The sequence below is a fragment of the Amblyraja radiata genome (assembly GCF_010909765.2).
Source record: "Amblyraja radiata isolate CabotCenter1 chromosome 42 unlocalized genomic scaffold, sAmbRad1.1.pri SUPER_42_unloc_2, whole genome shotgun sequence".
Classification (NCBI taxonomy): Eukaryota; Metazoa; Chordata; class Chondrichthyes; order Rajiformes; family Rajidae; genus Amblyraja; species Amblyraja radiata.
The window spans coordinates 1944430-1970733 of NW_022630088.1; the positions used below are offsets into that span (position 1 = coordinate 1944430).

Below are 26304 nucleotides of genomic sequence, written 5' to 3' on the forward strand. Positions count from 1 at the left end.
AAATTCTTAAGGGGTTGGACAAGCTAGATGCAGGAAGATTGTTCCCGATGTTGGGGAAGTCCAGAACAAGGGGTCACAGTTTAAGGATAAGGGGGAAATCTTTTAGGACCGAGACGAGGAAAACTTTTTTCACACAGAGAGTGGTGAATCTCTGGAATTCTCTGCTGCAGAAGGTAGTTGAGGCCAGTTCATTGGCTATATTTAGGAGGGAGTTAGATGTGGCCCTTGTGGTTAAACGGATCAGGGGGTATGGAGAGAAGGCAGGTACAGGATACTGAGTTGGATGATCAGCCATGATCATATTGAATGGCGGTGCAGGCTCGAAGGGCCGAATGGCCTACTCCTGCACCTATTTTCTATGTTTCTAATATCCCATACATTGGTGGTGAGTTTCACAAACACGCCATTATATTCAGGATGTGGTACAATACACTGACACAACCCAAAGTGTTTCAATAATTCACATCGCTAGCAAATTTTCAAAACACTCGTGACACAATAGTTATATGCGCATTTTACATTTTTGGCATAATTAATAGGTGATCAACTTCTCTTTGCAGTCTTACATCCTTGCTTTCCACCAGGTAGACACAAATGCTGGAGAAACTCAGCGGGTGAGGCAACATCTATGGAGCGAAGGAAATAGGTGACGTTTCGGGTCGAGACCTTTCACCCGACTGACGTGAGGGTGGGGTGGGAGTGGAGCGGGAAGAAGAAAGGAAGATTCGGAGACTCAGAGGCTGAGGGAGAGCTGGGAAGGGGAGGAGAAAGCAGGGACAACCTGACATTGGAGAAGTCAATGTTCATACCGCTGGGGTGTAAACTGCCCAAGCGGAATATGAGGTGCTGCTCCTCCAATTTTCGGTAGGCCTCACTCTGGCCATGGAGGAGGCCCAGGACAGAAAGGTCGGATTGGGAATGGGAGGGGGAGTTGAAGTGCTGATCCAGCGGGAGATCAGGTTGGTTATTGCAAACCGAGGGGAGGTGTTGGGCGAAGCGATCGCCAAGCCTACACTTTGACCTTCGTGGGATTTTACTCCGGGTGTTCCGGCTTCCTCCAACATTTCAAAGACGTTCAGGGTTGTAGATTAATCGGCCTCCGCAAAATTGCTGAATTTTCCCTAATGTGCGTGGGATAGTGCTAGTGTACGGGGTGATCGCTGGTCGGCACGGACTCCGTGGGCCGAAAGACCTGTTCTTTCCGCGCTGCATCTCTAAACTAAACTAAACCAAAGAAGGGTGTTGACCCAAAATGCCACCCATGCCTTCTCTCCACAGATGCTGCCTGACCCGCTGAGTTACTCCAGCACTTTGTGTCTATCTTCTCCACAGATGCTGCCTGACCCGCTGAGTTACTCCAGCACTTTGTCATAGAGTGATACAGCGTTGGAAAGAGGCCCTTCGGCCCAACTCGTACCCGCATTCCTAGATCTCTCATTCCGCCAGGCTCAGAGTTGTACAGAGTCCTAGTGAGACCACACCTGGAGTACTGTGTGCTGGTTTTGCCCCCTAATTTGAGGAAGGACATTCCTGCTATTGAGGGAGAGCAGCGTAGGTTTACAAGGATAATTCCCGGGATGGCGGGACTGTCATATGCTGAGAGAATGGAGCGGCTGGGCTTGTACACTGGAGTTTAGAAGGATGAGAGGTTATCTTATTGAAACATATAAGATTGTTAAGGGTTTGGACATGCTAGAGGCAGTAAACATGTTCCCGATGTTGGGGGAGTCCAGAACCAGGGGCCATACACACAGTTTAAGAATAAGGGGTAAGCCATTTAGTATGGAGACGAGGAAACACTTTTTCTCACGGAGAGTTGTGTGTCTGTGGAATTCTCTGCCTCAGAGGGCGGTGGAGGCCGGTTCTCTGAATACATTCAAGAGAGAGCTAGATAGGGCTCTTAAAGATAGTGGAGTCAGCGGATATGGGGAGAAGGCAGGTACGGGGTACTGATTTGGGATGATCAGCCCTGATCACACTGAATGACGGTGCTGGCTCAAAGGGCCGAATGGCCTACTCCTGCACCTATTGTCTGTTGCCCCAGCACCCCTTCACAGTGAAGATCCTGCCCTGGTTTGACTTCCTAAACTGCAACACTCTCCCTACCCCAAACAATGTGACCTCATCCCTGTGGCTCCCTGCCCCTTACCCCTGCCACCTCCTGCTCCTTACCCCCCTTTGCTCCCTCCTCACCACCCCCAAACAGTGTGAACCCCCACCAGGCTCCCTACCCCCTTCCTTGACTCACTTGACCCCTCTCCCCTACCCCCCGCAGTTCCCTGCCTCCCCCATTCATCCCCCTCGGCACCAAACTCACTCTCCCTTGAATCCCTCCCCCCTCCCTTTGCTCCCTGCTTCCCCCCCACTACCGACTTCACCCCTTTTCCCAACCCCCAGCCTCTCACCCCTTCCCTCCCCCGGACTGTCTCCTCTCTCTCTCCTACCCTCTCCACTTATTCCTGCCCCTCTCGGCCCCCCACCGCTCAGATATCTCTCTCTCCCTCTCCCTTCCGAACTTTCTCTCCTCAATTCTTCCCCTCTCTGTCTCTCCCTCTCTTCTCTCTCCACCCCTCTATCTCTCACTCTGCCCCTCCCTCTCCCTCTCTCTCTACACCTCTCTCTCCCTCTCTCTCTACTCAATCCCTCTCTCCCCAACCTCTCTCTTTATCCCCTTCTCTCTCGCCATCTCTCCCCCCTTTCCCTCTCTCTATCCCCTTCTCTCACTCTCTCCTTTCTCCCCTATCGTTCTCCATCTCTCCCTCCCCACCCTTTCTCTCTCTCTCTATCCCCTTCTCTTTCCATCTCTCCCTCCCCACCCTCTCTCTCTATCCCCTTCTCTCTTTCCATCTATCCCTCCCCACCCTCTCTCTCTATCCCCTTCTCTCTCTCCATCTCTCCCTCCCCGCCCTCTCTCTCTCTCTCTCTCTCTCTCCCCGCCTCTCTCCAAATCTCCCTCCCCACCCTCTATCTCTCTCTCTCGCTCTCTCCATCTCCTTCCCCACCCTCTCCCCCTCTCTCTATCCCCTTCTTTCTCTCCATCTCTCCCTCCCCACCCTCTTTCCCTCTCTATCCCCTTCTATCTCTCCATCTCTCCCTCCCGCCCTTTCTCTTTCTCTCTATCCCCTTCTCTCTCCATCTCTCCCTCCCCACCTCTCAATCCCCTTCGCTCTCTCCATCTCTCCCTCCCCGCCCTCTCGCTTTCTCTCTCCCCGCTTCTCTCTCTCCATCTCTCCCTCACCACCCTCTCTCTATCCCCTTCTCTTTCTCCCTCCCCCTCCCCACCCTCTTTCCCTCTCTCTCTATCCCCTTCTATCCCCCCTCTCTTTCTCTTTATACCCTTCTCTCTCTCCATCTCTCCCTCCCCACCCTATCTCTCTTTATCCCCTCCTCTCTCTCTTCCCCCCCTCTACCTCTCTCTTTCTCACACCCTCTCTCCCTCTCTCTCCCTCCCTCTCTTTCTTTCTTTCTCTCTCCCTCCCTTCTCTCTCTCCATCTCTCCCTCCCCACCTCTCTCTCTCTCCATTTCTCTCTCTCCCTCCCTCTCTCTTTCACCTTCTCTCTCCCTCCATCTCTCTCTCTCTCTTTATCCCCTTCCCTCTCTCTCCCTTCATCTCCCTCCTTTTCTCTCTCTCTCTCTCTCTCTCTCTCTCTCTCTCTCTCTCTCTCTCTCTCTCTCTCCCTCTCTCCACCTCTCTCTCCCTCTCTCTCTACTCAATCCCTCTCTCCCCAACCACTCTCTCTTTATCCCCTTCTCTCTCGCCATCTCTCCCCCTTCCCTCTCTCTATCCCCTTCTCTCACTCTCTCCTTTCTCCCCTATCGTTCTCCATCTCTCCCTCCCCACCCTTTCTCTCTCTCTCTATCCCCTTCTCTTTCCGTCTCTCCCTCCCCACCCTCTCTCTCTCTATCCCCTTCTCTCTTTCCATCTCTCCCTCCCCACCCTCTCTCTCTATCCCCTTCTCTCTCTCTCCATCTCTCCCTCCCCGCCCTCTCTCTCTCTCTCTCCCCGCCTCTCTCCAAATCTCCCTCCCCACCCTCTATCTCTCTCTCTCGCTCTCTCCATCTCCTTCCCCACCCTCTCCCCCTCTCTCTCTATCCCCTACTTTCTCCATCTCTCCCTCCCCACCCTCTTTCCCTCTCTATCCCCTTCTCTCTCTCCATCTCTCCCTCCCCGCCCTTTCTCTTTCTCTCTATCCCCTTCTCTCTCCATCTCTCCCTCCCCACCTTCTCTCATCACCTTCTCTCTCTCCATCTCTCCCTCCCCGCCCTCTCGCTTTCTCTCTCCCCGCTTCTCTCTCTCCATCTCTCCCTCACCACCCTCTCTCTATCCCCTTCTCTTTCTCCCTCCCCCTCCCCACCCTCTTTCCCTCTCTCTCTATCCCCTTCTATCCCCCCTCTCTTTCTCTTTATACCCTTCTCTCTTTCCATCTCTCCCTCCCCACCCTATCTCTCTTTATCCCCTCCTCTCTCTCTTCCCCCCCTCTACCTCTCTCTTTCTCACACCCTCTCTCCCTCCCTCTCCCTCTCCCACTCTCCCTCCCTCTCTTTCTCTTTCTTTCTCTCTCCCTCCCTTCTCTCTCTCCATCTCTCCCTCCCTTCTCACCTCTCTCTCTCCATTTCTCTCTCTCTCTCCCTCTCTCTCACTCTCTCTCTCTCTCTCTCTCTCTCTCTCTCTCTCTTTATCCCCTTCTCTCCCTCTCTCCCTCCCTTCATCTCCCTCTATTCTCTCTCTCTCTCTCTCTCTCTCTCTCTCTCTCTCTCTCTCTCCCCCCTCTCTCTCTCTATCCCTCTTTCTCCCTCTCTCTCTCTCTCTCTCTCTCTCTCTCTCTCTATTTTTTTTTTTTTTTTAATTATTAGTACGGTAAATTACAATAACACACAACACACATATCTTAATACATTTTTTGTACTCACAACTCTCCGTGACAAAAGGTGTTAGGGGGCCAAAACAGCACACAATACCCCAGGTGTGGTCTCACTAGGACTCTGTACATCTCTGAGCCTGGCGGAATGAGTGGAGCCGAGGGATCTAGGAGTGCGGGTATGAGTTGGGCCGAAGGGCCTCTTTCCAACGCTGTATCACTCTATGACTGACAAAGTGCTGGAGTAACTCAGCGGGTCAGGCAGCATCTGTGGAGAAGATAGACACAAAGTGCTGGAGTAACTCAGCTGGTCAGGCAGCATCTGTGGAAAGAAGGCACGGGTCGAGCCGCCCGCACGTCTCACCGCCCAGCGCAGTGAGGTCTGCCGCACACACGCGCGCACCACCGTTGCCCTGATGTCACCCTGACAGCAAAAGGATTTGAGTATAGGAGCAGGGAGGTTCTACTGCAGTTGTACAGGGTCTTGGTGAGACCACATCTGGAGTATTGCGTACAGTTTTGGTCTCCTAATCTGAGGAAAGACATTCTTGCCATAGAGGGAGATTTTAGAAGATTGAGGGGGGATCTTATAGAAACTTACAAAATTCTTAAGTGGTTGGACAGGCTAGATGCAGGAAGATTGTTCCCGATGTTGGGGGTCCAGAACAAGGAGTCACAGTTTAAGGATAAGGGAGAAATCTTTGAGAACCGAGATGAGGAAAACATTTTTCACACAGAGTGTGGTGAATCTGTGGAATTCTCTGCCACAGAATGTAGTTGAGGTCAGTTCATTTTAGAGGGAGTTAGATGTGTCCCTTGTGGCTAAAGGGATCAGGGGGTATGGAGAGAAGGCAGGTACAGGATACTGAGTTGGATGATCAGCCATGATCATATTGAATGGCGGTGCAGGCTCGAAGGGCCGAATGGCCTCTACTCCTGCACCTATTTTCTATGTTTCTATGTTTCTACCCCTGGTTCGAGGGGGACAGCCGGCACCGCACCGCCGGGGATTGGCGCTGAGTCACGTAGGGGGGTATGAGTGGGTGGGTGAGGGTGCGCCGAACATTGGTGAACCGCGTCGAGCCGCCCGCACCGCACCGTAATGTCAGCCGCCCGCATGGACGGCCTGTACAATCGGCTCCCAGGCGTCACTGCCCATCTGAGGGCGACTGTCGGCCCCACCCCGTCATTGCGCAGTCATGTGGGGGGGGGGGCGGCATGCATCATGGGAAGAAGGTCACACAGTGCTAGAGTCACAGCGGGTCGGGCAGCCTCTGTGGAGAGAAGGAAACCGTGACGTTTTAGGGCAAGACCCTTCTTCAGTGATGGGAGGTAGAGAGATAAGGAAGTGTAAGGAGTGCAAACAGCATTGGAGTTCAAGGAAAACGTGGAATAGATCATTGTTAGGTGGATAAAAATGCTGGAGAAACTCAGCGGGTGCAGCAGCATCTATGGAGCAAAGGAAATAGGCAACGTTTCGGGCCGAAACCCTTCTTCAGACTGATGGGGTCATTGTTAGTTGGGAGAAGGTAACATAGACAATAGGTGCAGGAGGAGGCCATTCAGCCCTTCAAGCCAGCACCGCCATTCAATGTGATCATGGCTGATCATCCATAATCAGTACCCCGTTCCTACTTTCTCCCCATATCCCTTGATTCCTTTACCCTAAGAGCTAAATCTAACTGTGTCTTGTACATCCCGCAGATAGAAATTTGAACTATCAAGGGGCAATAGACAAGGTTGTTCATTATCTCCGCTGTTATTTGCTTTGGTAATTGAACCCCTTGCTGAAAAAATAAGAACACACCTGGATATTTACGGTTATAATACAAAATATTCAAATAACAAAATATTCCTATATGCCGATGATGTACTACTGTACATCACAAAACCACAAATTAGTATACCGAATATATTAAATTTAATTGAGGACTTTGGATCCTTTTCAGGATATAGAATAAATTGGAACAAAAGTGAAATTATGTCGATAAAACCAAAAGACTCAACACACCTTAGGAAATTCCCCTTTAAAATAGCTACAGAAAAATTCAAATATTTGGGAATTGAAATTACTAGAAATTACCAGGATATGTTTAAAGCCAATTATAATCCCTTACTTAAGAAATTAAATAATTTGATTAAATTCTGGAAAACACTTCCGATGTCCTTAATAGGCAGAATAAACGCTATAAAAATGATTTTCTTACCACAAATTCTATACCTATTTCAATCAATACCTATATATCTCCCAAAAACGTTTTTCAAAAAATTGGACTCAGACATTACAAATTTCATATGGGATTATAAACCCCATAGAATACAAAGAACACACCTTAATAAACGAAAAGAGTTGGGGGGTCTAGCGCTCCCTAACTTTATGTATTATAATTGGGCAGTAAATATTAAAAATATGATTCACCTGCTGGACAATTCTGCCCAGCAGGCGGACTGGATTGTAATGGAAAAAGGGGACTGCTCCCCGAGTAATATAGGAGCGATTATCCTCTCACCAATAAATCTGAATAATAAAAATTATAATAAAAACCCAATTATACATAGCACAATTAGAACATGGAAACAAATAAAACAGAATCTAAAATTAAGAAACCTATCTCTCTCAATACCAATAGTCAATAACCCATCGTTTAAACCATCAATCATAGACAAATCATTTATACAATGGGAAAGAATGGGAATCAAAACGCTCGAAGATCTGTATGAAGTGGGAAAATTACTATCATTTCAACAACTACAACTGAAATATAATTTGAAAAATAACCAATATTTTAAATATCTTCAAATTTGTGATTATTTGAAAAAATACACAAAAGACTATCATAATATGCCTTCCGACTTACTGGATGAAGCAATGAAGACAAAGGCGGAATCAGCTAATTTAATATCGTACTTATATAATATCATTTTAAACATAGAAATACCCACAACAGATGGAATTAGAAGAGACTAGGAACAAGAATTAGCTATAAAAATTTCAAAAGAGAGCTGGGATAATCATTTACTACAGGTGCATAAATGCTCGATCAATGTACGACATACGCTTATCCAATTCAAAACATTACATAGACTATATTATTCAAAAACTAAATTAAATAAAATCTTTCCTAATGTTTCACCAATCTGTGATAAATGTCTGTGTCAAGAAGCTACCATAGCGCATTCTTTTGTTTTTTGTACAAAAATCCAAAAATTCTGGCATGGAATATTTGATATTTTTTCAAAATTAATTAAAATAAAACTGGTACCAAAACCAGAATGGATCATTTTTGGGATATCGGAAGGTATCCCTGAATTAAACGTGTATCAGAAGAATTTACTCAATTATGGGCTAATAATGGGAAAAAAGCTCATACTTAAATTCTGGAAAATTGCGCCCACACCAACAATAAAAATGTGGACATCAAATATGTTTGAAACATTACATCTGGAAGAGATGAGATTCCTCTTAGCAGGTAAAGCAAACCAATTCCAAAAGACGTGGTCTACGTTTATGGACCTATTACAAGCATGAGGTGCAATAGTAATTTTAAAAATCAATAAATAAATAAATGGTATCAGGACCTGGCAATGGGAGGTAAAACAACAAAAACAGACTTGGTTGGTAGTCTTTCTGCGGAGTTTAATGTTATAATAGAGCGATTGTCCTTACTTTCTTTTTCTTTCTTTTCTAGGGTCTACTTTCTTACTTCACTTCCTTCTCTAACTTCTTTTCTAAGGGGCTTTCTTTTCCCAACACTCTCTTGCACTTCACGACTCTTGCGCACCTTCTTTACTTTGCTTACTTCTATCTTTTTCTTAAAGCTTTAAAAAAAATGAAGCGGTACAAAAAATGTATTAAGATATGTGTGTTGTGTGTTATTGTAATTTACCGTACTTCTAATAAAAATAATTAAAAAAAAAAAAAAAAAGATAGAGATAGACAGAGAGATAGATAGAGAGAGAGAGAGAGAGAGAAGACAGAGACGAGGAAGACGAGAGGAGAGAGAGAGAGGGAGACGAAGAGGAAAGAGAGAAGATGAGAGCGAGAGAGAGGAGAAGCCGTTCCTTGAGAGAGAGAGAACCGGTAGCGAGGAGAGAGAGAACCGAGAGAAAGGAAAGAGAGAGAGGGCGAGAGAGAGAGAGTGGGAGATAAAGAGAGATAGTGAAAGAGAGAGAGTGGGAGTAGGAGTGGGAGTGGGAGCGGGAGAGGGCGAGAGCAAGGGATATATATATAGAAGAATATACAGAGAGATAGAGAGACAGAAATTGAGAGATAGAGGGAGAGATAAACAGAGAGAGAGAAAGAGAGAGAGAGGGACGTAGATAGAAAGACAGAGATAGGTAGATTTAGAGACAGAAAGTGATAGATCGGTAGAGATAGATAGAGAGAGGCAGAGAGAGAGAGAGAAGGTGAGAGAGAGAGATGTCTGTGTACATTATCCCACAGTCGTTGTTTACTATTTGACAGTAGATAGAGAGATGGGGAGATGGGGAGATGGGGGGGAGCCCTGACCCCGCGGGGGTGGAGGCGGGAAGAGCCAATAAACCCTGTAAACCGGCAGTAAAATGCTCCACAGCCGCCTGTGTCCCGGGGGGGGGGGGAGGAGGTGGAATCACGTGTGGACGGGGTTTGGAGCCAAGATCTTTTATTTAAAGCGAGTTGTGAGGGTTTGTTGGGCCGCGGAGGGGAGCGACTTCCGGTGGAGGCGTCATCCTCCCCCTAGCAACGGGGCCCGGACCCCGGGTAGTGAGGGAGAGGGAGATTAGAAACGCTTCACCGGCGGCGGAGGGAGAGAGAGTGAGAGTGGAGGAGGGGTTGTACTCACGGCTCATCCCGCCCGGCCCGGCCCTGCCCTGACCGCCCGTTGCCCCGCAGACAGAGGGAGGGGCCTCAGCCCGGAAATGACCTCACGGCCCCGGCCCGTTGCCCCGCAGACAGAGGGAGGGGCCTCAGCCCGGAAATGACCTCACGGCCCCGGCCCGTTGCCCCGCAGACAGAGGGAGGGGCCTCAGCCCGGAAATGACCTCACGGCCCCTCCCCGTTGCCCCGCAGACAGAGAGAGGGGCATCAGCCCGGAAATGACGCCTCTGTGGCCAAGATGGAGCCGACTCGCACGGGACCAAAGATCCTAAATAAAGCGCTGGAGGATCTTTGTACTGGACGGTGTTTGATATTGAGAAAGCATATGATATGATGTGGGGAGAATGGTTATTAGTGAAACTAGGTAAGTTGGGGATTAAAGGTCGTATATTTAAATGGTTAAGGATTTTTTATTTGGGAGGTCAATACAAGTACGGGTTGGAAATCAATACTCAGGAACATTAGATATTGAAAATGGAACACGTCAAGGGAGCATAATAAGTCCTTTACTATTTTTAGTAATGATAAATGATGTATATGAAGAAATTGTAAATGAAATGATAGTTTCACTGTTTGCGGATGATGGGGCAATCTGGAAAAGGGGGAGAAATGTGAAGTTTATTGTGCAGAAACTACAGAGGGCTATAATAAAGGTACAAGAGTGGTCATATAAATGGGGATTCAAATTTTCTGTGGAAAAGACAAAGATAATGTTTTTTACTAGGAAGAAAATTGGTAGTGAGGTTAAACTAAAATTATATAACCAGGGATTGGAGAGAGTAAAATACTATACATTTTAGGTTTATGGTTTGATGAGAGGATTACATGGATGGTTCATATTCAGAAAGTAGTGGACAAATGTAAGAAGATACTTAATGTAATGAGATGTTTAGTTGGATGTGATTGGGGGGCAGATAGAACAGCTTTGAAGGCTATATACACTGGGTTAATTAGATCGGTGTTAGATTATGGTTGTGTGGTGTATGGGTTCGCATCAAGTACTTCTCTTAAGAAAATAGACAACATTCAATATCAGGCATTGAGAATATGTACAGGTGCAATAAAAACAACTCCAACAGCAGCATTACAGGTTGAAATGGTGGAGATGCCTCTAGAGATGAGAAGGATACAGCTTTCATTGAATTACTGGATTAACCTACAGGGACACAGTCAAGAACACCCAGCACAAGTTACTGTCAAACCATGCTGGGAAAAGGAGAGAAGGGAAACAAAAAGTTTTGGATGGACAGTGACCCAGAGAGCATTAGAAATCAGCATAGCACAATTTTACTTCGGAGTCACGTGAGTGACTTCGTGAAGAACCCCGCCTACGGCGCATGCGTGTCATATCGCATACACGCATTGAACGTGTCGGACCTGGGGAGGACGTCCCCTTGAACGGGAGAGTTAACAAGCCGGTCGACGGCAGGTAAGTGATTCTGCATTTTCACCGTTTTTTAGGAATGGATAGAGGACGCAGAAAGGCTGTGAAGAAGCTGCAGGATGTCGGCGGTAAAGGTGCCGGGGACCCGCAGCAGCAGCCGACGGCACAGGCAGTTTGCGTTGAGCCAGCTGTGCCAGATTCAAACCCCGCGCCGGGAAAAACTAATTCTAGACCGGGCGGGAAGGCGAAACGCAAAACGAACCGCTGGGAAAGTGAGCCCGAAAAATCGCCGGTAAATACTTACTTGTATACCAGTGATGATGACCAGCTGCAGGGCATAGAGCAGCCGGCAGCGATCGCATCTGCAGAGCTCGGAAAACAGTACGAGTGGCTGCAGCATGTGGGGCCGTCATCTATCTGTTTGGAGGAGTACCGGGACGGCGAAAAAACGGCGTTTGCAGCGGCCGGGAGCAACCAGAGCCGGTAGGCATGGCGACGAGTTGCGATTTAAACCGCGTGCGACTAGTGCCCGAGGGCACGAAAGTCGGCAGGAGCGGTGGGCTAAAAAGAAACACCCGCGAGCGACTAGTGCGGGAGAGCACGAAAGTCGGCTGGAGCGGTTGTGGGAGGAACATCTCCATAGTGTCAGGCTCCAGAAAATGGATAAAAGCCGCACACATACAGGTGTAAGTCCCTCAGAGCATGGCCAGAAAAGGCTGCTGGACATATCATCCTCATCTGAAGAGGGTGTTCAAGGGCTGCCTGACTCGGACTCTGAACAAGAGTCAGAGCCACGTTCCCATATGGAGGATGAGGGAACACAGTTGCTGGACATGGTGCACACATATTTCCAGCAAGAAGAAACTGGAAAAGACCTAGAGGCCAGGATGGCGGCCAGCATTGATTATATGACGACCCATCACCTCAAAACTGATACCTTAGCTGAGGTATGGGCAAGACATTTACCTCCGCGAAATTGTGCGGCTCTGAATGTACCCAAGGTGAACCGAAGCATTTGGAGACACGTGGGGCAGGATATTCGGAGTCTGGATATAAAAATACAGAATGCTAGTAAAGGACTCTCGGCGGGTATAACAGCTTTGGCCCGTAGGCTGGAAAATGTGGATATGTCCAATGACATGAAAGACGCTTTAGCACTGTTTTGCAATGTTCAATTTGAACTGAACAACATCAGGAAAGGGGCTATTCAGCCAACGTTAGACCCAAAATTTGCAATCCTGTGCAAACAGAAAGCCATAAAACCTCAAAATTTGTTGTTTGGGGGTGACCTATCAAAACAGGTCAAAGATTTGGAGGAAGAGGCCAAAACGTTGGGCCTAATAAAAGCGACCAAAGGATATGTCGGAAAACGGTATCATCCTTATGGGACGACTAAAAAAGCAAGTATACAAGAACCTCCAGTACAACATACACCGGACAGAACTTATATGCTTACCAAATTAGACAGAGCTAAAGCAAAAATTGAAATACAAAGGTTGTTCACGAAAGGAGTAATTGAAAAAACCAAACATGAACAACAGGAATTTGTCTCAAATATATTCATTAGCCATAAGAAAGATGGGGGTTGCCGGATAATTATTGATTTATCAACACTTAATAAGTTTGTACAATATGCTCATTTTAAAATGGATACTTTTAGTACTGCTACAGAGCTAGTGTCGGCAGGCTACTTTATGGCAAGTATTGATCTGCAAGATGCTTACTATACGGTACCCATCAGAGAAGAACACAGACGGTTTTTGAAATTTAATTGGATGGGTCAGCTTTGGCAATACAAGGCGCTACCAAACGGGCTAACGTCAGCCCCTAGATTATTCACAAAAATTCTTAAACCAGCTTTGGCATTTCTTAGACAACAAAACTATAGAGTGATGGCATATTTGGATGATATCTTGATTGTGGGGAAAACTTATGAATTGGCTAGTAGAGCAGTGGTTGCCACAAGAAAATTGATGGAACAGCTGGGATTCATTATCCATCCAATTAAGTCAAGATTAACACCTGCAACTAATATTGATTACTTGGGGTTCACTATTAACACACTTGATATGTTAGTGACTTTACCTATAGGGAAAGCCACTGAGTTCCAAGAGGATTGCACAGAGCTTATTAATACCGTTAAACCATCCATTAGACGGGTAGCCAGGATTATTGGGAAAATTATAGCCACGTTTCCTGCCATTCAATTTGGACGATTGCATTACCAAAATTTACAGAGAGAAAAAATTAGAGCACTAAAAATTAATAGAGGCCATTTTGATAGGCCTATGGAGCTAACAATTAGAGCTATAAAAGAACTACAATGGTGGGAACAAAATGTTATATATAGCTCCAACCCAATAGTTATTCCAAACCCATCTGTGGTATTACAAACAGATGCCAGTGCACTGGGTTGGGGAGCAACGGATACCATCTCGAGCTCTGGAGGGAGATGGAATATACAGGAAACTAACCTACTTACCACAAAGGGTATAAATTACTTAGAAATGTTGAGTGCTTTTTATGGTTTAAAATCTTATTGCTCGGGAATGATTAACCAGCATGTTAGATTGCAGATAGACAATACCACGGGGGTGGCATATATAAATCATATGGGTGGAAATATATCAATATCCTGTGATGAATTGGCAAACCATATTTGGGAATGGTGTATCCAAAGGAATATTTGGTTATCGGCTACGTATCTACCAGGGATACTTAATTCAGTGGCAGACGCCAGGTCACGAAAATTTAATGAAAATACGGAATGGATGTTAGACAGAAAGATATTTGCTGATATCACAGCAAAGTACGGAAGGCCGGATATTGATCTTTTTGCATCCAGGTTAAATCATCAGTTACCTAGGTATATATCATGGGAACCAGATCCTGAGGCAGAAGCTACAGATGCATTCTCTTTGCACTGGGGGAAATGGTTCATTTATGCATTTCCTCCTTTCTGCCTCATCAATCGGGTACTACGGAAAATTCAGCTAGACTCGGCATCTGGGATTCTCATAGTACCTGATTGGCCTACCCAACCATGGTTCTCGGTGCTGCAGGATTTGGTGCTTACACCATATATTACTTTAAAACATAGTCCTCAGTTGCTGGTGCATCCGGTGACTGGGGACAGCCATCCTTGCCATAATTATCTAAATTTATTGGTTTGTAGACTCTGAAGGAACCATTTCGGCATATGGGTTTATCTGATAGAACTGTGGACATGATCACAGCAGCACAGAGACTTTCCACTCAAAAACAATATTTATGTCATGTCAAGAAATGGACTCAATACTGCCTGGACAACAATCTAGACCACAGAAAGGTGGATATTCCAGCTGTCCTAGAATTCCTCACAAGCCTGCACTTTGAAGGACTCAGTTACAGCACGGTCAATAGTGCTAGGAGTGCCTTGTCCAGTTATTTATGGGAAGGCACAGAAAGACATGGTGTCGGCTCACATCCTCTAGTAATAAAACTGCTACGAGGCATCTTTAACACTAACCCACCAAGGGCTAGATATAGCCAAATCTGGGATGTGAGCGTAGTCCTAAAAATGTTACGGAATTGGTCACCGGCTACGGCATTACCGCTAAACTATCTAACTATGAAAATGGTTATGCTTATGGCGCTGGTCACAGCGCAAAGGGTCCAGTCATTACAGAAGTTAAGATTGGATAACTTGACGGAGGCGACAGGAAGGCTGATTTTCGTGATCCAGGGCCTTATTAAGCAAAATAGACCAGGATCAGCGGGTCAGGTGATAGAGTTCATAGCCTATCCACAGGATGAACGTCTCTGTGTAGTAAAACACATCATGTTATATATGGACAGAACGAAGGCTATCAGAGGCAATGAAAAGGCTCTTTTAATTAGCCATAAGAAGCCATACCATAAAGTCTCGACTCAGACCATTTCACGGTGGCTGAGATATTGCTTAGTTCAGGCAGGAGTGGACACTAATGTATTCAAATCTCACTCCACCAGGGCTGCATCTACATCAGCAGCTAATCGCCTGGAGGTACCGATGGACAATATCCTCAGAACTGCAGGATGGTCATCAGAGAAAACGTTTCGCACATATTACAACAAACCAGTTAGAAAAGAAGAAACGTTTTCGGGCAAAATTTTGAGTTCTATTTAATTTACACCTGAAGCTTATAAGGTTTATAAATTGATTTAATAAATATTATTTACAATTTTTGCTTAAAAATGTTGGTATCATTGTATTTTTTTTTTTTAAATACCAGTAACAATTTCTCCCAAACTACCAAGGCAGTTGTGAAGATTGGACTCGTTCCACGGCATGAGGTCACAGAGCTTTGAAGTCTTCACGAAGTCACTCACGTGACTCCGAAGTAAAATAGTAAGATTAAACGAGAACTTACCTGTTTGAAGTTTGATCTTTATTTTATGAGGAGGAACGTTGAGGGAATACGTGCCCTCCGCTCCCACCCTTATATGGTCATATCTTAAACTGGTATCTCTTTAATAATCTTACTATCTTAGGTCATTATTTTCTATCTGTGACCTCACACCGCTGCTTTGAAGAATGACACGCATGCGCCGTAGGCGGGGTTCTTCACGTATTCCCTCAACGTTCCTCCTCATAAAATAAAGATCAAACTTCAAACTGGTAAGTTCTCGTTTAATCTTACTATTAAATGTGGTTCCAACGGTTCCATTACCTTCAATTCCACCTTGGATACTTCCAGATGCAACAGTAGACTTTACAATATTAGAACAGAAAAACAAGGATAAACAACGTATGTATAATTCATTCATCATACAGGAATACATTCACAGATATTACAGCTTTGTCCAAATTTATACAGATGCATCAAAAGATTCAGTAGATAAAGTAGGAGTAGCATTTATTGTACCAGAATTTCACATCAAAGTAGATGGCGCCTGCCTGCGGCGACATTTGCGGAGCTCCGGAAAAGAAAAGGCTCAACTACAATTTCCAACAACTTACCTGGATCAGAAAAACGGCAGAAATCGGTGCCGTTTCGGACAAGCTGCTTGAGCACCTCAAGGCTCTCGCAATTTCGCGAACTCCCGCAGCTGCGGGAACCCCGGACTTTAAACTTTCCCACGCTGGCTGTGGAACTCCCGACCCGACTGAGGATCCCAGGTACTGTACCTTGAAACCCCGGGATGACCCCCAGAGCCGACGGGCTGGATCCTCCAGGAACAATGAAGCTGGAGCTGCAGCTGCCGACTTTGAGGGAACCCCTGTTCGTTACAGAGCTGGAGCTGCCGTCTGTGAGGGAATCCCCGTTCCAGCGCAGGTCCGCAGAAACAGCAGGTACAGCAAGTACAGTACCTGGAAACAAAGGGTAAGCCTCCATTGTGTCCGGAAACGTGGCCGTCGGGCAGGACTCCAGGTCAGAATGAAGCGCAGGGGACTTCGGCCCCCTCTCCCAACTATCCTACTGGCTAATGTACAGTCCCTTGAAAACAAAGTGGAGGACTTAAGGGCAAGACTGCTTTATCAAAGGGAGCTGAGGGAATGCTCTGTGTTCAATTTCACAGGGACATGGCTCACCCCCAGCTCCCCAGACTCAGCGGTCCAGCCTGAAGGGTTCTCCATCCACCGCATGGACCGTACCCTGGCATCTGGGAAAGGGAGAGGAGGGGGCGTCTGCCTCATGGTCAACTCTGCGTGGTGTTCCGACGTGGCAGTCCTGTCCAACTCCTGCTCTCCACACCTCGAACATCTGGCGGTGAAGTGCCGTCCCTTCTACCTCCCGAGAGAATTCACCTCCGTTATCCTGACCGCGGTCTACATCCCACCCCAGGCAGACGTCCGTCTGGCACTGGAGGAGCTGCACGCTGTGGTCAACAAACACCAGACGTCTTACCCCGAGGCATTTACCACCATTGCTGGGGACTTCAATAAGGCGAACCTCAAGAAATCACTCCCCAACTTCCACCAACATGTCTCCTGCTGCACCAGAGGACCTAACACCCTCGACCACTGCTACACCACGATCAAGAATGCCTATCGCTCTATCCCTCGCCCTCATTTCGGTAAATCCGACCATACCGCGGTGCTGCTTCTTCCTGCCTACAAGCAGCAATTAAAGAGCGCACCCGCAGAAGTGAGGACAGCACAGAGCTGGTCGGGGGGGGGGGGGGGGGGCAGAAGAACAACTCCAGGACTGTTTGGAGTCTGTAGACTGGGCAATGTTCAAGGACTCGGCAACGGACTTGAACGAATATGCCACAGTCGTTACAGACTTCATAAAGAAATGTGTGGAGGACTGCATCCCTACAAAAACCTTCCGAGTGTTTCCCAATCAGAAACCTTGGATGAACTTTGAGATCCGCACTCTCCTGAAGTCCAGACACAGGGCATTGACTTCCAACGATACAGTGGCCTACATGAAGACCAGATACGACCTTGGTAAGGCCATCAAAAAGGTCAAAAGGGACTTCTGCTCCAAACTGGAGGACGAGACAGATGTTCGGCAGCTGTGGCAGGGTCTGAATGCAATCACCTCCTACAAGGCAAAACCAGGAGGCAGCTCGAATGCCGGTGTAACATCACTCCCTGACGAGCTCAATGCGTTTTACGCACGCTTTGACAGGGAGAATACTGATGTGCCTTCCCGATCCCCCATTCGCTGTGATGGCATTTCAGTCTCAGTCACAGAGGCCGATGTCAGGAAATTCTTCAGAGGGGTGAACCCCCGAAAAGCACCTGGACCTGATGGTATACCCGGCCGTGTTCTAAAAACCTGTCCGGACCAACTGGCGGGAGTTTTTACGGACATTTTCAACCTCTCACTTCTGAGGTCTGAGGTCCCCACCTGCTTTAAAAGGGCATCAATTATACCAGTGCCCAAGAAGAGTAAGGTGACGTGCCTCAATGACTATCGACCAGTAGCACTAACGCCGGTGGTGATGAAGTGCTTTGAGAGGTTGATCATGGAGCAAATCAACTCCTACATCGACAAAAACCTGGACCCACTGCAGTTCGCGTACCGCCACAACAGATCAACGGTGGATGCGATCTCGCTGGCCCTCCACTCCGCACTGGACCACTTGGACAACAAAAACTCATATGTCAGGCTGTTATTCATTGATTACAGCTCGGCATTTAACACAATCATCCCCTCCAAACTGGTTACCAAACTCGCAGAACTGGGTCTCTGCGCATCCCTCTGCAACTGGATCCTCGACTTCCTCGTCCACAGACCACAGTCTGTTCGTATTGGTGGAAATGTGTCAGCCTCAATAACAATCAGCACGGGAGCACCACAAGGCTGCATGCTCATCCCCCTGCTGTACTCACTCTATACCCATGACTGCGTAGCGAACCACAGTGCGAACTCCATCATCAAGTTCGCTGACGACACCACTATTGTGGGGCGTATCACTGATGGGGATGAGTCAGAGTACAGAAGAGAGATCGAGCAACTGTCCATATGGTGCCAGCGCAATAACCTGGCCCTCAACACCAGCAAAACCAAGGAACTGATTGTGGACTTTGGAAGGAGTAGGAGGGGGACCCACAGCCCCATTTATATCAACGGGTCGATGGTTGAAAGGGTCAAGAACTTCAAATTCCTGGGGGTGCACATCTCTGAAGATCTTTCCTGGTCCGAGAACACTAACGCAATTATCAAAAAAGCTCATCAGCGCCTCTACTTCCTGAGAAGATTACGGAGAGTCGGATTGTCAAGGAAGACTCTCTCTAACTTCTACAGGTGCACAGTCGAGGGCATGCTGACCGGTTGCATCGTGGCTTGGTTCAGAAATTTGAGCGCCCTGGAGAGGAAAAGACTACAAAAAGTAGTAAACACTGCCCAGTCCATCATCGGCTCTGACCTTCCTTCCATCGAGGGGATTTATCGCAGTCGCTGCCTCAAAAAGGCTGGCAGTATCATCAAAGACCCACACCATCCTGGCCACACACTCATCTCCCTGCTACCTTCAGGTAGAAGGTACAGGAGCCTGAAGACTGCAACAACCAGGTTCAGGAATAGCTACTTCCCCTCAGCCATCAGGCTATTAAACCTGGCTCGGACAAAACTCTGATTATTAGCAACCACTTTCTGTTATTTGCACTACCAGTTTATTTATTCATGTGTGTATATATTTATATCATGGTATATGGACACATTTATCTGTTTTGTAGTAAATGCCTACTATTTTCTGTGTGCTTAAGCAAACCAAGAATTTCATTGTCCTATACAGGGACACATGACAATAAACTCACTTGAACTTGAACTTGAAGAGGATCAATAATGAAGTCTCAGTATACACAGGTGAAATGATTGCAATATTGTTAGCGGTACAGTGGGTCGAGGATACCAGGCCTTTAAGGACAGTTATTTGTTCAGATTCAAGTTTAGCAATAAAGAGTTTACAGCACAGCCATTCAGACAGTAGACCAGACATTTTGATTGAAATACAACAAACACTATTCAGAATTCAAATGATGGGGCTTACAGTCATATTTTTATGGGTACCAGCACACATTGGCATTAGAGGAAACAAAATGGCAGATAAGGTAGCAAAAGAGGTAACAAAAAGAAGTAAGATTGATTTAAGTATTAACATAGGTAAAACTGAAATTAAAGACATTATTAAGCAAAGACTGAAGGAAAGATGGCAAAAGCAATGGGAGGAAGAGCGGAAAGGACGGTGGTTCTACAGAGTCCAGAGGAAAGTGGGAGGAATGAGATGTGCAGGAAAAAACTGAAAAGAGGAGACAGTAATTTCAAGAATCAGATTTGGACACACTGGTCTGAACAGTACACTTTATATAATAGGCAAGCATAATACAGGCAGATGTGAATACTATGGGCAAGAAGAGACAATAGAGTATGTCATTATACATTGTGAGAGGTATGAGGAAGAAAGAAGACAAATGAGTGAACGATTCAGAAAAGAAAAAGTACAATTTGATTTAATAGATATTTTACAAAATAATTCATATAAGTGCTATCAAATCCTATTGCTTTTTCTCAGGGTAACCAATTTGTTCGGAAAGATATAGGTTATTAGTATATAAGTTATAATGTTATTTGATCCACACTCCATACCAGTTGGTGGCGGTAATGCACTAAAATGTTGTTTGCCAACCGCCAAAAAAAACTACATAGAAGAAGAAGTGGGAGAGAGAGAGGGAAAGAGGTGGGGAGGGAGAGATGGAGAGAGAGAGATGGAGAGAGAGAAGGGGATAGAGAGAGAGAGAGAGAGAGAGAGAGGCTGGGGAGTGAGAGAGAGAGAAAAAAAGATAGAGGGAGAGAACAAGAGGGAGAAGGGAGAGTGAGTGAGTGTGGTGAGAGAGAGGGAGAGAGAGATGGAGGGAGAGAAAGAGAGAAAAATAGAGGGAGGGAGAGAAATTGAGAGAACGATGGGGGGGAGAAAGAGGGGGGAGAGTGTGAGAGAGAGGGAGTGAGGGGAGAGAGAGAAAGAGAGGAGGGAGAGAACAAGGGAGAGGGAGAGAGAGGGAGATAGAGAGGGGGAGAAAGAGAGAGATGGATGGAGAGAGAGAGGGAGAGAGAGAGATGGAGAGAGAGAGATAGAGGGAGGGAGAGAGATAGAAAGAGATAGGGAGGGAGAGAGAACGAGAGGAGGAGAACGTTGAGGGTGAGGAGGGAGAGATGGAGAGAGAGAAGGAGCGAGAGAGAGGGTGGGGAGGGAGAGATGGAGAGAGAGAAGGGGATAAAGAGAGAGAGAGAGGGTGGGGAGAGAGAAGGGGATAGAGAGGAAAAGGGCGGGGAGGGAGAGATGGAGAGAGAGAAGGGAATAGAGAGTGAGAGAGATAGAGAGTGTGGGGAGGGAGAGAGGGATTGAGTAGAGAGAGGGAGAGAGAGAGGGGGCAGAGTGAGAGATAGAGGGGTGGAGTTGAGGAGAGAGATAGAGAAGGGAGGGAGAGAGAGAGGGGGGGAGTTGTGGAGAGAGAGTTCGGAAGGGAGAGGGTGAGAGAGATATCTGAGCGGTGGGGGGCTGAGAGGGGCAGGAATAAGGGGAGGGGTCAGAGAGAGGAGACAGTCCGGGGGAGGGAGGGGGTGAGAGGCTGGGAGTTGGAAAAAGGGGTGAAGTGAGTAGCGGGGGGAAGCAGGGAGCAAAGGGAGGGGGGAGGGATTCAAGATGGAGTGGGTTTGGTGCCGAGGGGGATGAATGGGGGAGGGCAGGGAACTGGGGTGGGGGGGGTAGAGGGGCCAAGTGAGTCAAGGAAGGGGCTAGAGAGCATGGTGGGGGTTCACACTGTTTGGGGGTGGGGAGGAGGGGGGAGGGAGCAAAGGGGTAAGGAGGCGGCAGGGGTAAGGGGCAGGGAGCCACAGGGAGGAGGTCACATTGTTTGGGGGTGTGGAGGGTGTTGCAGTTTAGGAAGTCAAACCAGGGCAGGATCTTCACTGTGAATGGCAATAGACAATAGGTGCAGGAGTAGGCCATTCGGCCCTTTGAGCCAGCACCGCCATTCAATGTGATCATGGCTGATCATCCCAAATCAGTACCCCGTTCCTGCCTTCTCCCCATATCCCTTGACTCAGCGATCTTTGAGAGACCTATCCAACCCTCTCTTGAAAGTATCCAGAGAACCGGCCTCCACCGCCCTCTGAGGCAGAGAATTCCACACTCTGTTGTGAAAAGTGTTTCCTCGTCTCCGTTCTAAATGGCTTACCCCTAATTCTTAAACTGTGGCCTCTGGTTCTGGACTCCCCCAACATCGGGAACATGTTTCCTGCCTCTAGCACAAACCCTTAACAATCTTATATGTTTCAATAAGATCCCCTCATCCTTCTAAACTCCAGCGTACAAGCCCAGCCGCTCCATTCTCTCAGCATATGACAGTCCCGCCATTCCGGGAATTAACCTTGCAAACCGACGCTGCACTCCCTCAATAGCAAGAATGTCCTTCCTCAAATTAGGGGACCAAAACAGCACACAGTACTCCAGGTGTGGTCTCACTAGGGCTCTGTACAACTCTGAGCCTTGCGGAATGTGTGGAGCCGAGGGATCTAGGAGTGCGGGTACGAGTTGTCTGAAGGACCTCTTTCCAACGTTGTATCACTCTATGACTCTATGACAAAGTGCTGGAGTAACTCAGCGGGTCAGGCAGCATCTGTGGAGAAGATAGACACAAAGTGCTGGAGTAACTCAGTGGGTCAGGCAGCATCTGTGAAGAGAAGGAATGGGTGGCGTTTTGGGTTGACACCCTTCTTTGGTTTAGTTTAGTTTAGAGATGCAGCGCGGAAACAACAGGTCTTTCGGCCCACGGAGTCCGCGCCGACCAGCGATCACCCCGTACACTAGCACTTCCTCACGCACATTAGGGAAAATTCAGCAATTTTGCGGAGGCCGGTTAATCTACATCCCTGAACGCCTTTGAAATGTTGGAGGAAGCCGGAACACCCGGAGTAAAATCCCACGCAGGTCAAAGGGAGAACGTACAAACTCCGCACAGACAGCACCCGTAGTCAGGATCGAGCCCGGGTCTCTGGCGGTGAGGCAGCAACTGTACCGCTGCGCCAGTGTGCCGCGCAGATTTATATAACGGTTTCCTCCGTCATAAATACACTCAATATGTGCTAGTAATGTCCTGTTTGCCAGCTTGTTGACCCTCTGTGTTCCCCTCCTGCAGGGTTTAGAAGCCCTTCCTGTGGACGGAGAGACGGGGACGTGAGCGGCCATTGAGGGCAGACAGGGTGCCGGTGAGCCCCCCGTGCTCGGTGTGCGGGCTGAGCTTCGATGGAGGACCACATGATGGGGCACAAGAAGGAGAAATGTGATAAATGTCTACATTTAGAGGCTAATTTAACACATACGTTTGCAAACTGTATAAAACTTAAACATTTCTGGACAGATATTTTTGAAATAACTTCAGAAGTTATTAATACAAAACTGGACCCAGACACAAAATTAATAATACTTGGAATATCAGAACAAAGCTTAACACTCACAACAAACCAAAGAAACTTCCTCAATTACAGTATAATAACCGGAAAAAATTAATATTAAAATTTTGGAAAGGTCCTACAACCCCCACAATCAAAATGTGGATTACGGAAATGTCGGAGACCCTATACTTAGAAAGAATTAGACTTGTCTTAATGGACAAACAAGATCTTTTCCATAAAATTTGGGCTCCATTCATTAACTATCTGAAGGGATAGATTGGCACAGCACGAGGACCCAGCTGAAACTTGAACTCAGGAACAGATGAAAAACTATACTCTATACTTTATAACCTACGAACCTATCTCCATTGATGTATTACAGGTAACCCATTCCACCTCCCTTGTTTTTCTGTTGTGTTTTTTGCTTTCTTTTTTATTTGTAACTTTCTACCCTCTCTTTTTCTCGCTTTCTATAAAAAATAAAAAATACTAGAAGCAGAAGTAATTGATAATGGAAAATTTTAATAATGTATGACTGATGTATATGAAAAGTTTTTTTTTTACTATAATATGTAACTACATTGTATAATATGTCTACTTCTAATAAATATATAAAAAAAACAACAACAAAAACAAGGAGAAACGTTATGAGTGCGACGTGTGTGGCAAGGCCTGTCGGAGCCCGAGCGAGCTGGAAACCCACCGGCGGGTGCATACGGGAGAACACCCCTTCAACTGCTCAGAGTGCGGCAAGAGTTTCAAGACGGCAAATGTCCTGGAGACCCACCGGCGGGTGGACACGGGCGAGAGGCCCTATGGCTGCTCCACATGCGGCAAGAGCTTTGCCCAGTTGTCGGCGTTGTGGGAGCACCAGCGAGTGCACAGCAGTGAGTGGCCCTTCACCTTCCCGGCTGCAGCAAAGGCTTCAAGTTGGCCAACAACCTGTTGAGGCACCAGCGCACCCACACCGGCGAGCGTCCCTACACCTGTGCCCAGTGCGGCAAGGGCTTCACCCACTCCAGTAGCCTGCAGGTGCACCAGCGCACCCACAATGGCGAGCCCCCCTGCACCTGCGCCCAATGCGGCAAGTGCTTCACCCGCTCCACCCGGCTGCTGTCCCACCAGCGCTCCCACACCGGCGAGCGTCCCTACACCTGTGCCCAGTGCGGCAAGGGCTTCACCCACTCCAGGAGTCTGATGAAGCACCAGCGCACCCACACTGGCGAGCACCCCTACACCTGCACCCTATGCGGCAAGGGCTTCACCTGCCCCTCTAACCTGCTGATGCACCAGCACACCCACACTGACAAGCGCCCCTTCACCTGCGCCCAATGCGGCAAGGGCTTTACCAACTCTGGCACCCTGCAGGTGCACCTGCGCACCCACACCGGCGAGCGCTCCTACACCTGCACCCAGTGCGGCAAGGGCTTCACCCAGTCTAGTGACCTGCAGAATCACCAGCGCACCCACACTGGCGAGCGCCCCTTCACCTGCGCCCAGTGCGGCAAGGGCTTCACCAACTCTGGCACCCTGCAGGTGCACCGGCACACCCACACCAGCGAGCGCCCCTACACCTGCACCCAGTGCGGCAAGGGCTTCACCCAGTCTAGTCACCTGCAGAATCACCAGCGCACCCACACCGGCGAGCGCCCCTACACCTGCGCCCAGTGCGGCAAGGGCTTCACCCGTTTCTCCAACTTGCTGTCCCACCAGCGGGTGCACGCTGGCGACCGTCCCGTCCCCAGCCCGGTGTGTGGAGAGCGCTTTGCCATGGCCTCCCACGCCCTGTCTCACCAGCACGTGCACACCAGTGGCCCGCCCTACGACTGCCCGTACTGTGGTGAGTCGTTTGACAGCTCGCGGGGGTTGCGGCAGCACCGGCGGGCCCACGCCGGCGAGCAGCTGCTCCCACTGTGACAAGAGAGCATGGGGGCTGCGGGAGCACCAGCAGATACACACCGGAGAGAGACATTTTGTGTGCGATGGGTGTGGCAAGGGTTTGACCCGCATGTGCAGCCTGTGGCAGCACCGGCGTACCCACAGCGGTGAGCGTCCCTTCCCCTGCCCGTCCTGTGGTAACGGCTTCACCCATCTTGACCACCTGCTGGAGCACCGGCGAGTCCACATCAGCCAGCGCCCCTTCACCTGCCTGCTCTGTGGCAGGCCTTTGCCCGCTCCTCCAGCCTGCTGGCACACGTGGATAGATAGGCGCTGTTTAGGTAAACACAAAATGCTGGAAGGAATGGGTAACGTTTCTGGTCGAGACCTCCTCAGTCTCGACCCGAAATGTCACTCAGTACTTCTGTCCAGAGATGCTGCCTGTCCCACTGAGTTACTCCTGCATTTTGTGTCCTTTTTTGTAAACTAGCATCTGCAGTTCCTTGTTTTTAAACCATTCTGGTTAACCATCTCTGCACCTTCCCCAAAGCCTCCACATCAGTCCTGTAATGGAGTGACCAGAACTGTATGCAATACTCCAAATGCTACCTGAACAATGTCCCTTAAAGCTGCACATATACATTCCTCTCCTTATCTCACATCCTTTCATCTCCTTATTTTCCCTCGCCTCTGTCACTTACTTCACTCATCTGCCGATCACCCCCTCATCTGTCAACATAGTGTCAGTCTGAAGAAGGGTCCCGACCCGAAATGTCACCTATCCATGTTCCCCACAGATGCTGCCTGACCCGCTGAGTTACTCCAGTACTCTGTGAAACGTCACCTATCCATGTTCAGATTCAGATTCAGATTCAGATTCAATTTTAATTGTCATTGTCAGTGTACAGTACAGAGACAACGAAATGCATTAGAGACAACGAAATGCATATGATCGATATAACCACAGCATGCGAAGTATTGTGTTAGTGACATGAATGCTTTGAATGGGTATACTCTGTGATTGATGTGTTAGACATCAGTGCTCCAACTGTGTATAAACATGTGACTATGTTTCCAAAATAGTAACAAAATATGCTGTATGCCTTTGTTCATTAGAGTGATGGCCCAGGAGGGTTAAGTGTGTGTTGCATACTTGACTTTGTATCCCCTGCCACTCTCGCCGCCGGCTAAATGATCAGTAAAGCTTGTGTTGGTCGATCTAACTTATTGTGAGTTGTCTGTTTTAAGAAATGTACCTTAACAGTTCTGGACTCCCCCAACATGGGGAACATGTTTCCTGCATCTACCCTGTCCAATGCCTCACTAATTTTATACGATTCTATAAGATACCCACTCATCCTTCTGAATTCCAGTGAATACAAACCCAGTCGACCCATTCTTTCAACATATGTCAGTCCCACCATCATCTCAGGAATTAACCTTGTGAACCTACGCTG

General features: G+C 47.8%; 4 protein-coding genes across 4 annotated transcripts in view; 3 read left to right on the plus strand and 1 right to left on the minus strand.

The window, feature by feature from the left end:
• Positions 1-26304, plus strand: part of LOC116969026 — a 573861-nt gene that overhangs the window by 430483 nt on the left and 117074 nt on the right. The window lies entirely within an intron of this gene.
• Positions 1-26304, plus strand: part of LOC116969039 (ribonuclease inhibitor-like) — a 451987-nt gene that overhangs the window by 254585 nt on the left and 171098 nt on the right. The window lies entirely within an intron of this gene.
• LOC116969024 (zinc finger protein 432-like) overlaps positions 1-26304 on the minus strand; it is a gene marked incomplete at its 5' end in the record, with an annotated part of 120078 nt that overhangs the window by 26581 nt on the left and 67193 nt on the right. The gene's annotated exons all lie outside the window — the stretch shown is intronic.
• Positions 1-26304, plus strand: part of LOC116969011 (histone-lysine N-methyltransferase PRDM9-like) — a 78597-nt gene that overhangs the window by 11612 nt on the left and 40681 nt on the right. Inside the window, exons 2-3 of the mRNA XM_033015985.1 lie at positions 22714-22751; positions 23887-24685. Of these exons, the coding sequence (XP_032871876.1) occupies positions 22714-22751; positions 23887-24685 (837 nt within the window). The remainder of the gene's footprint in view (positions 1-22713; positions 22752-23886; positions 24686-26304) is intronic.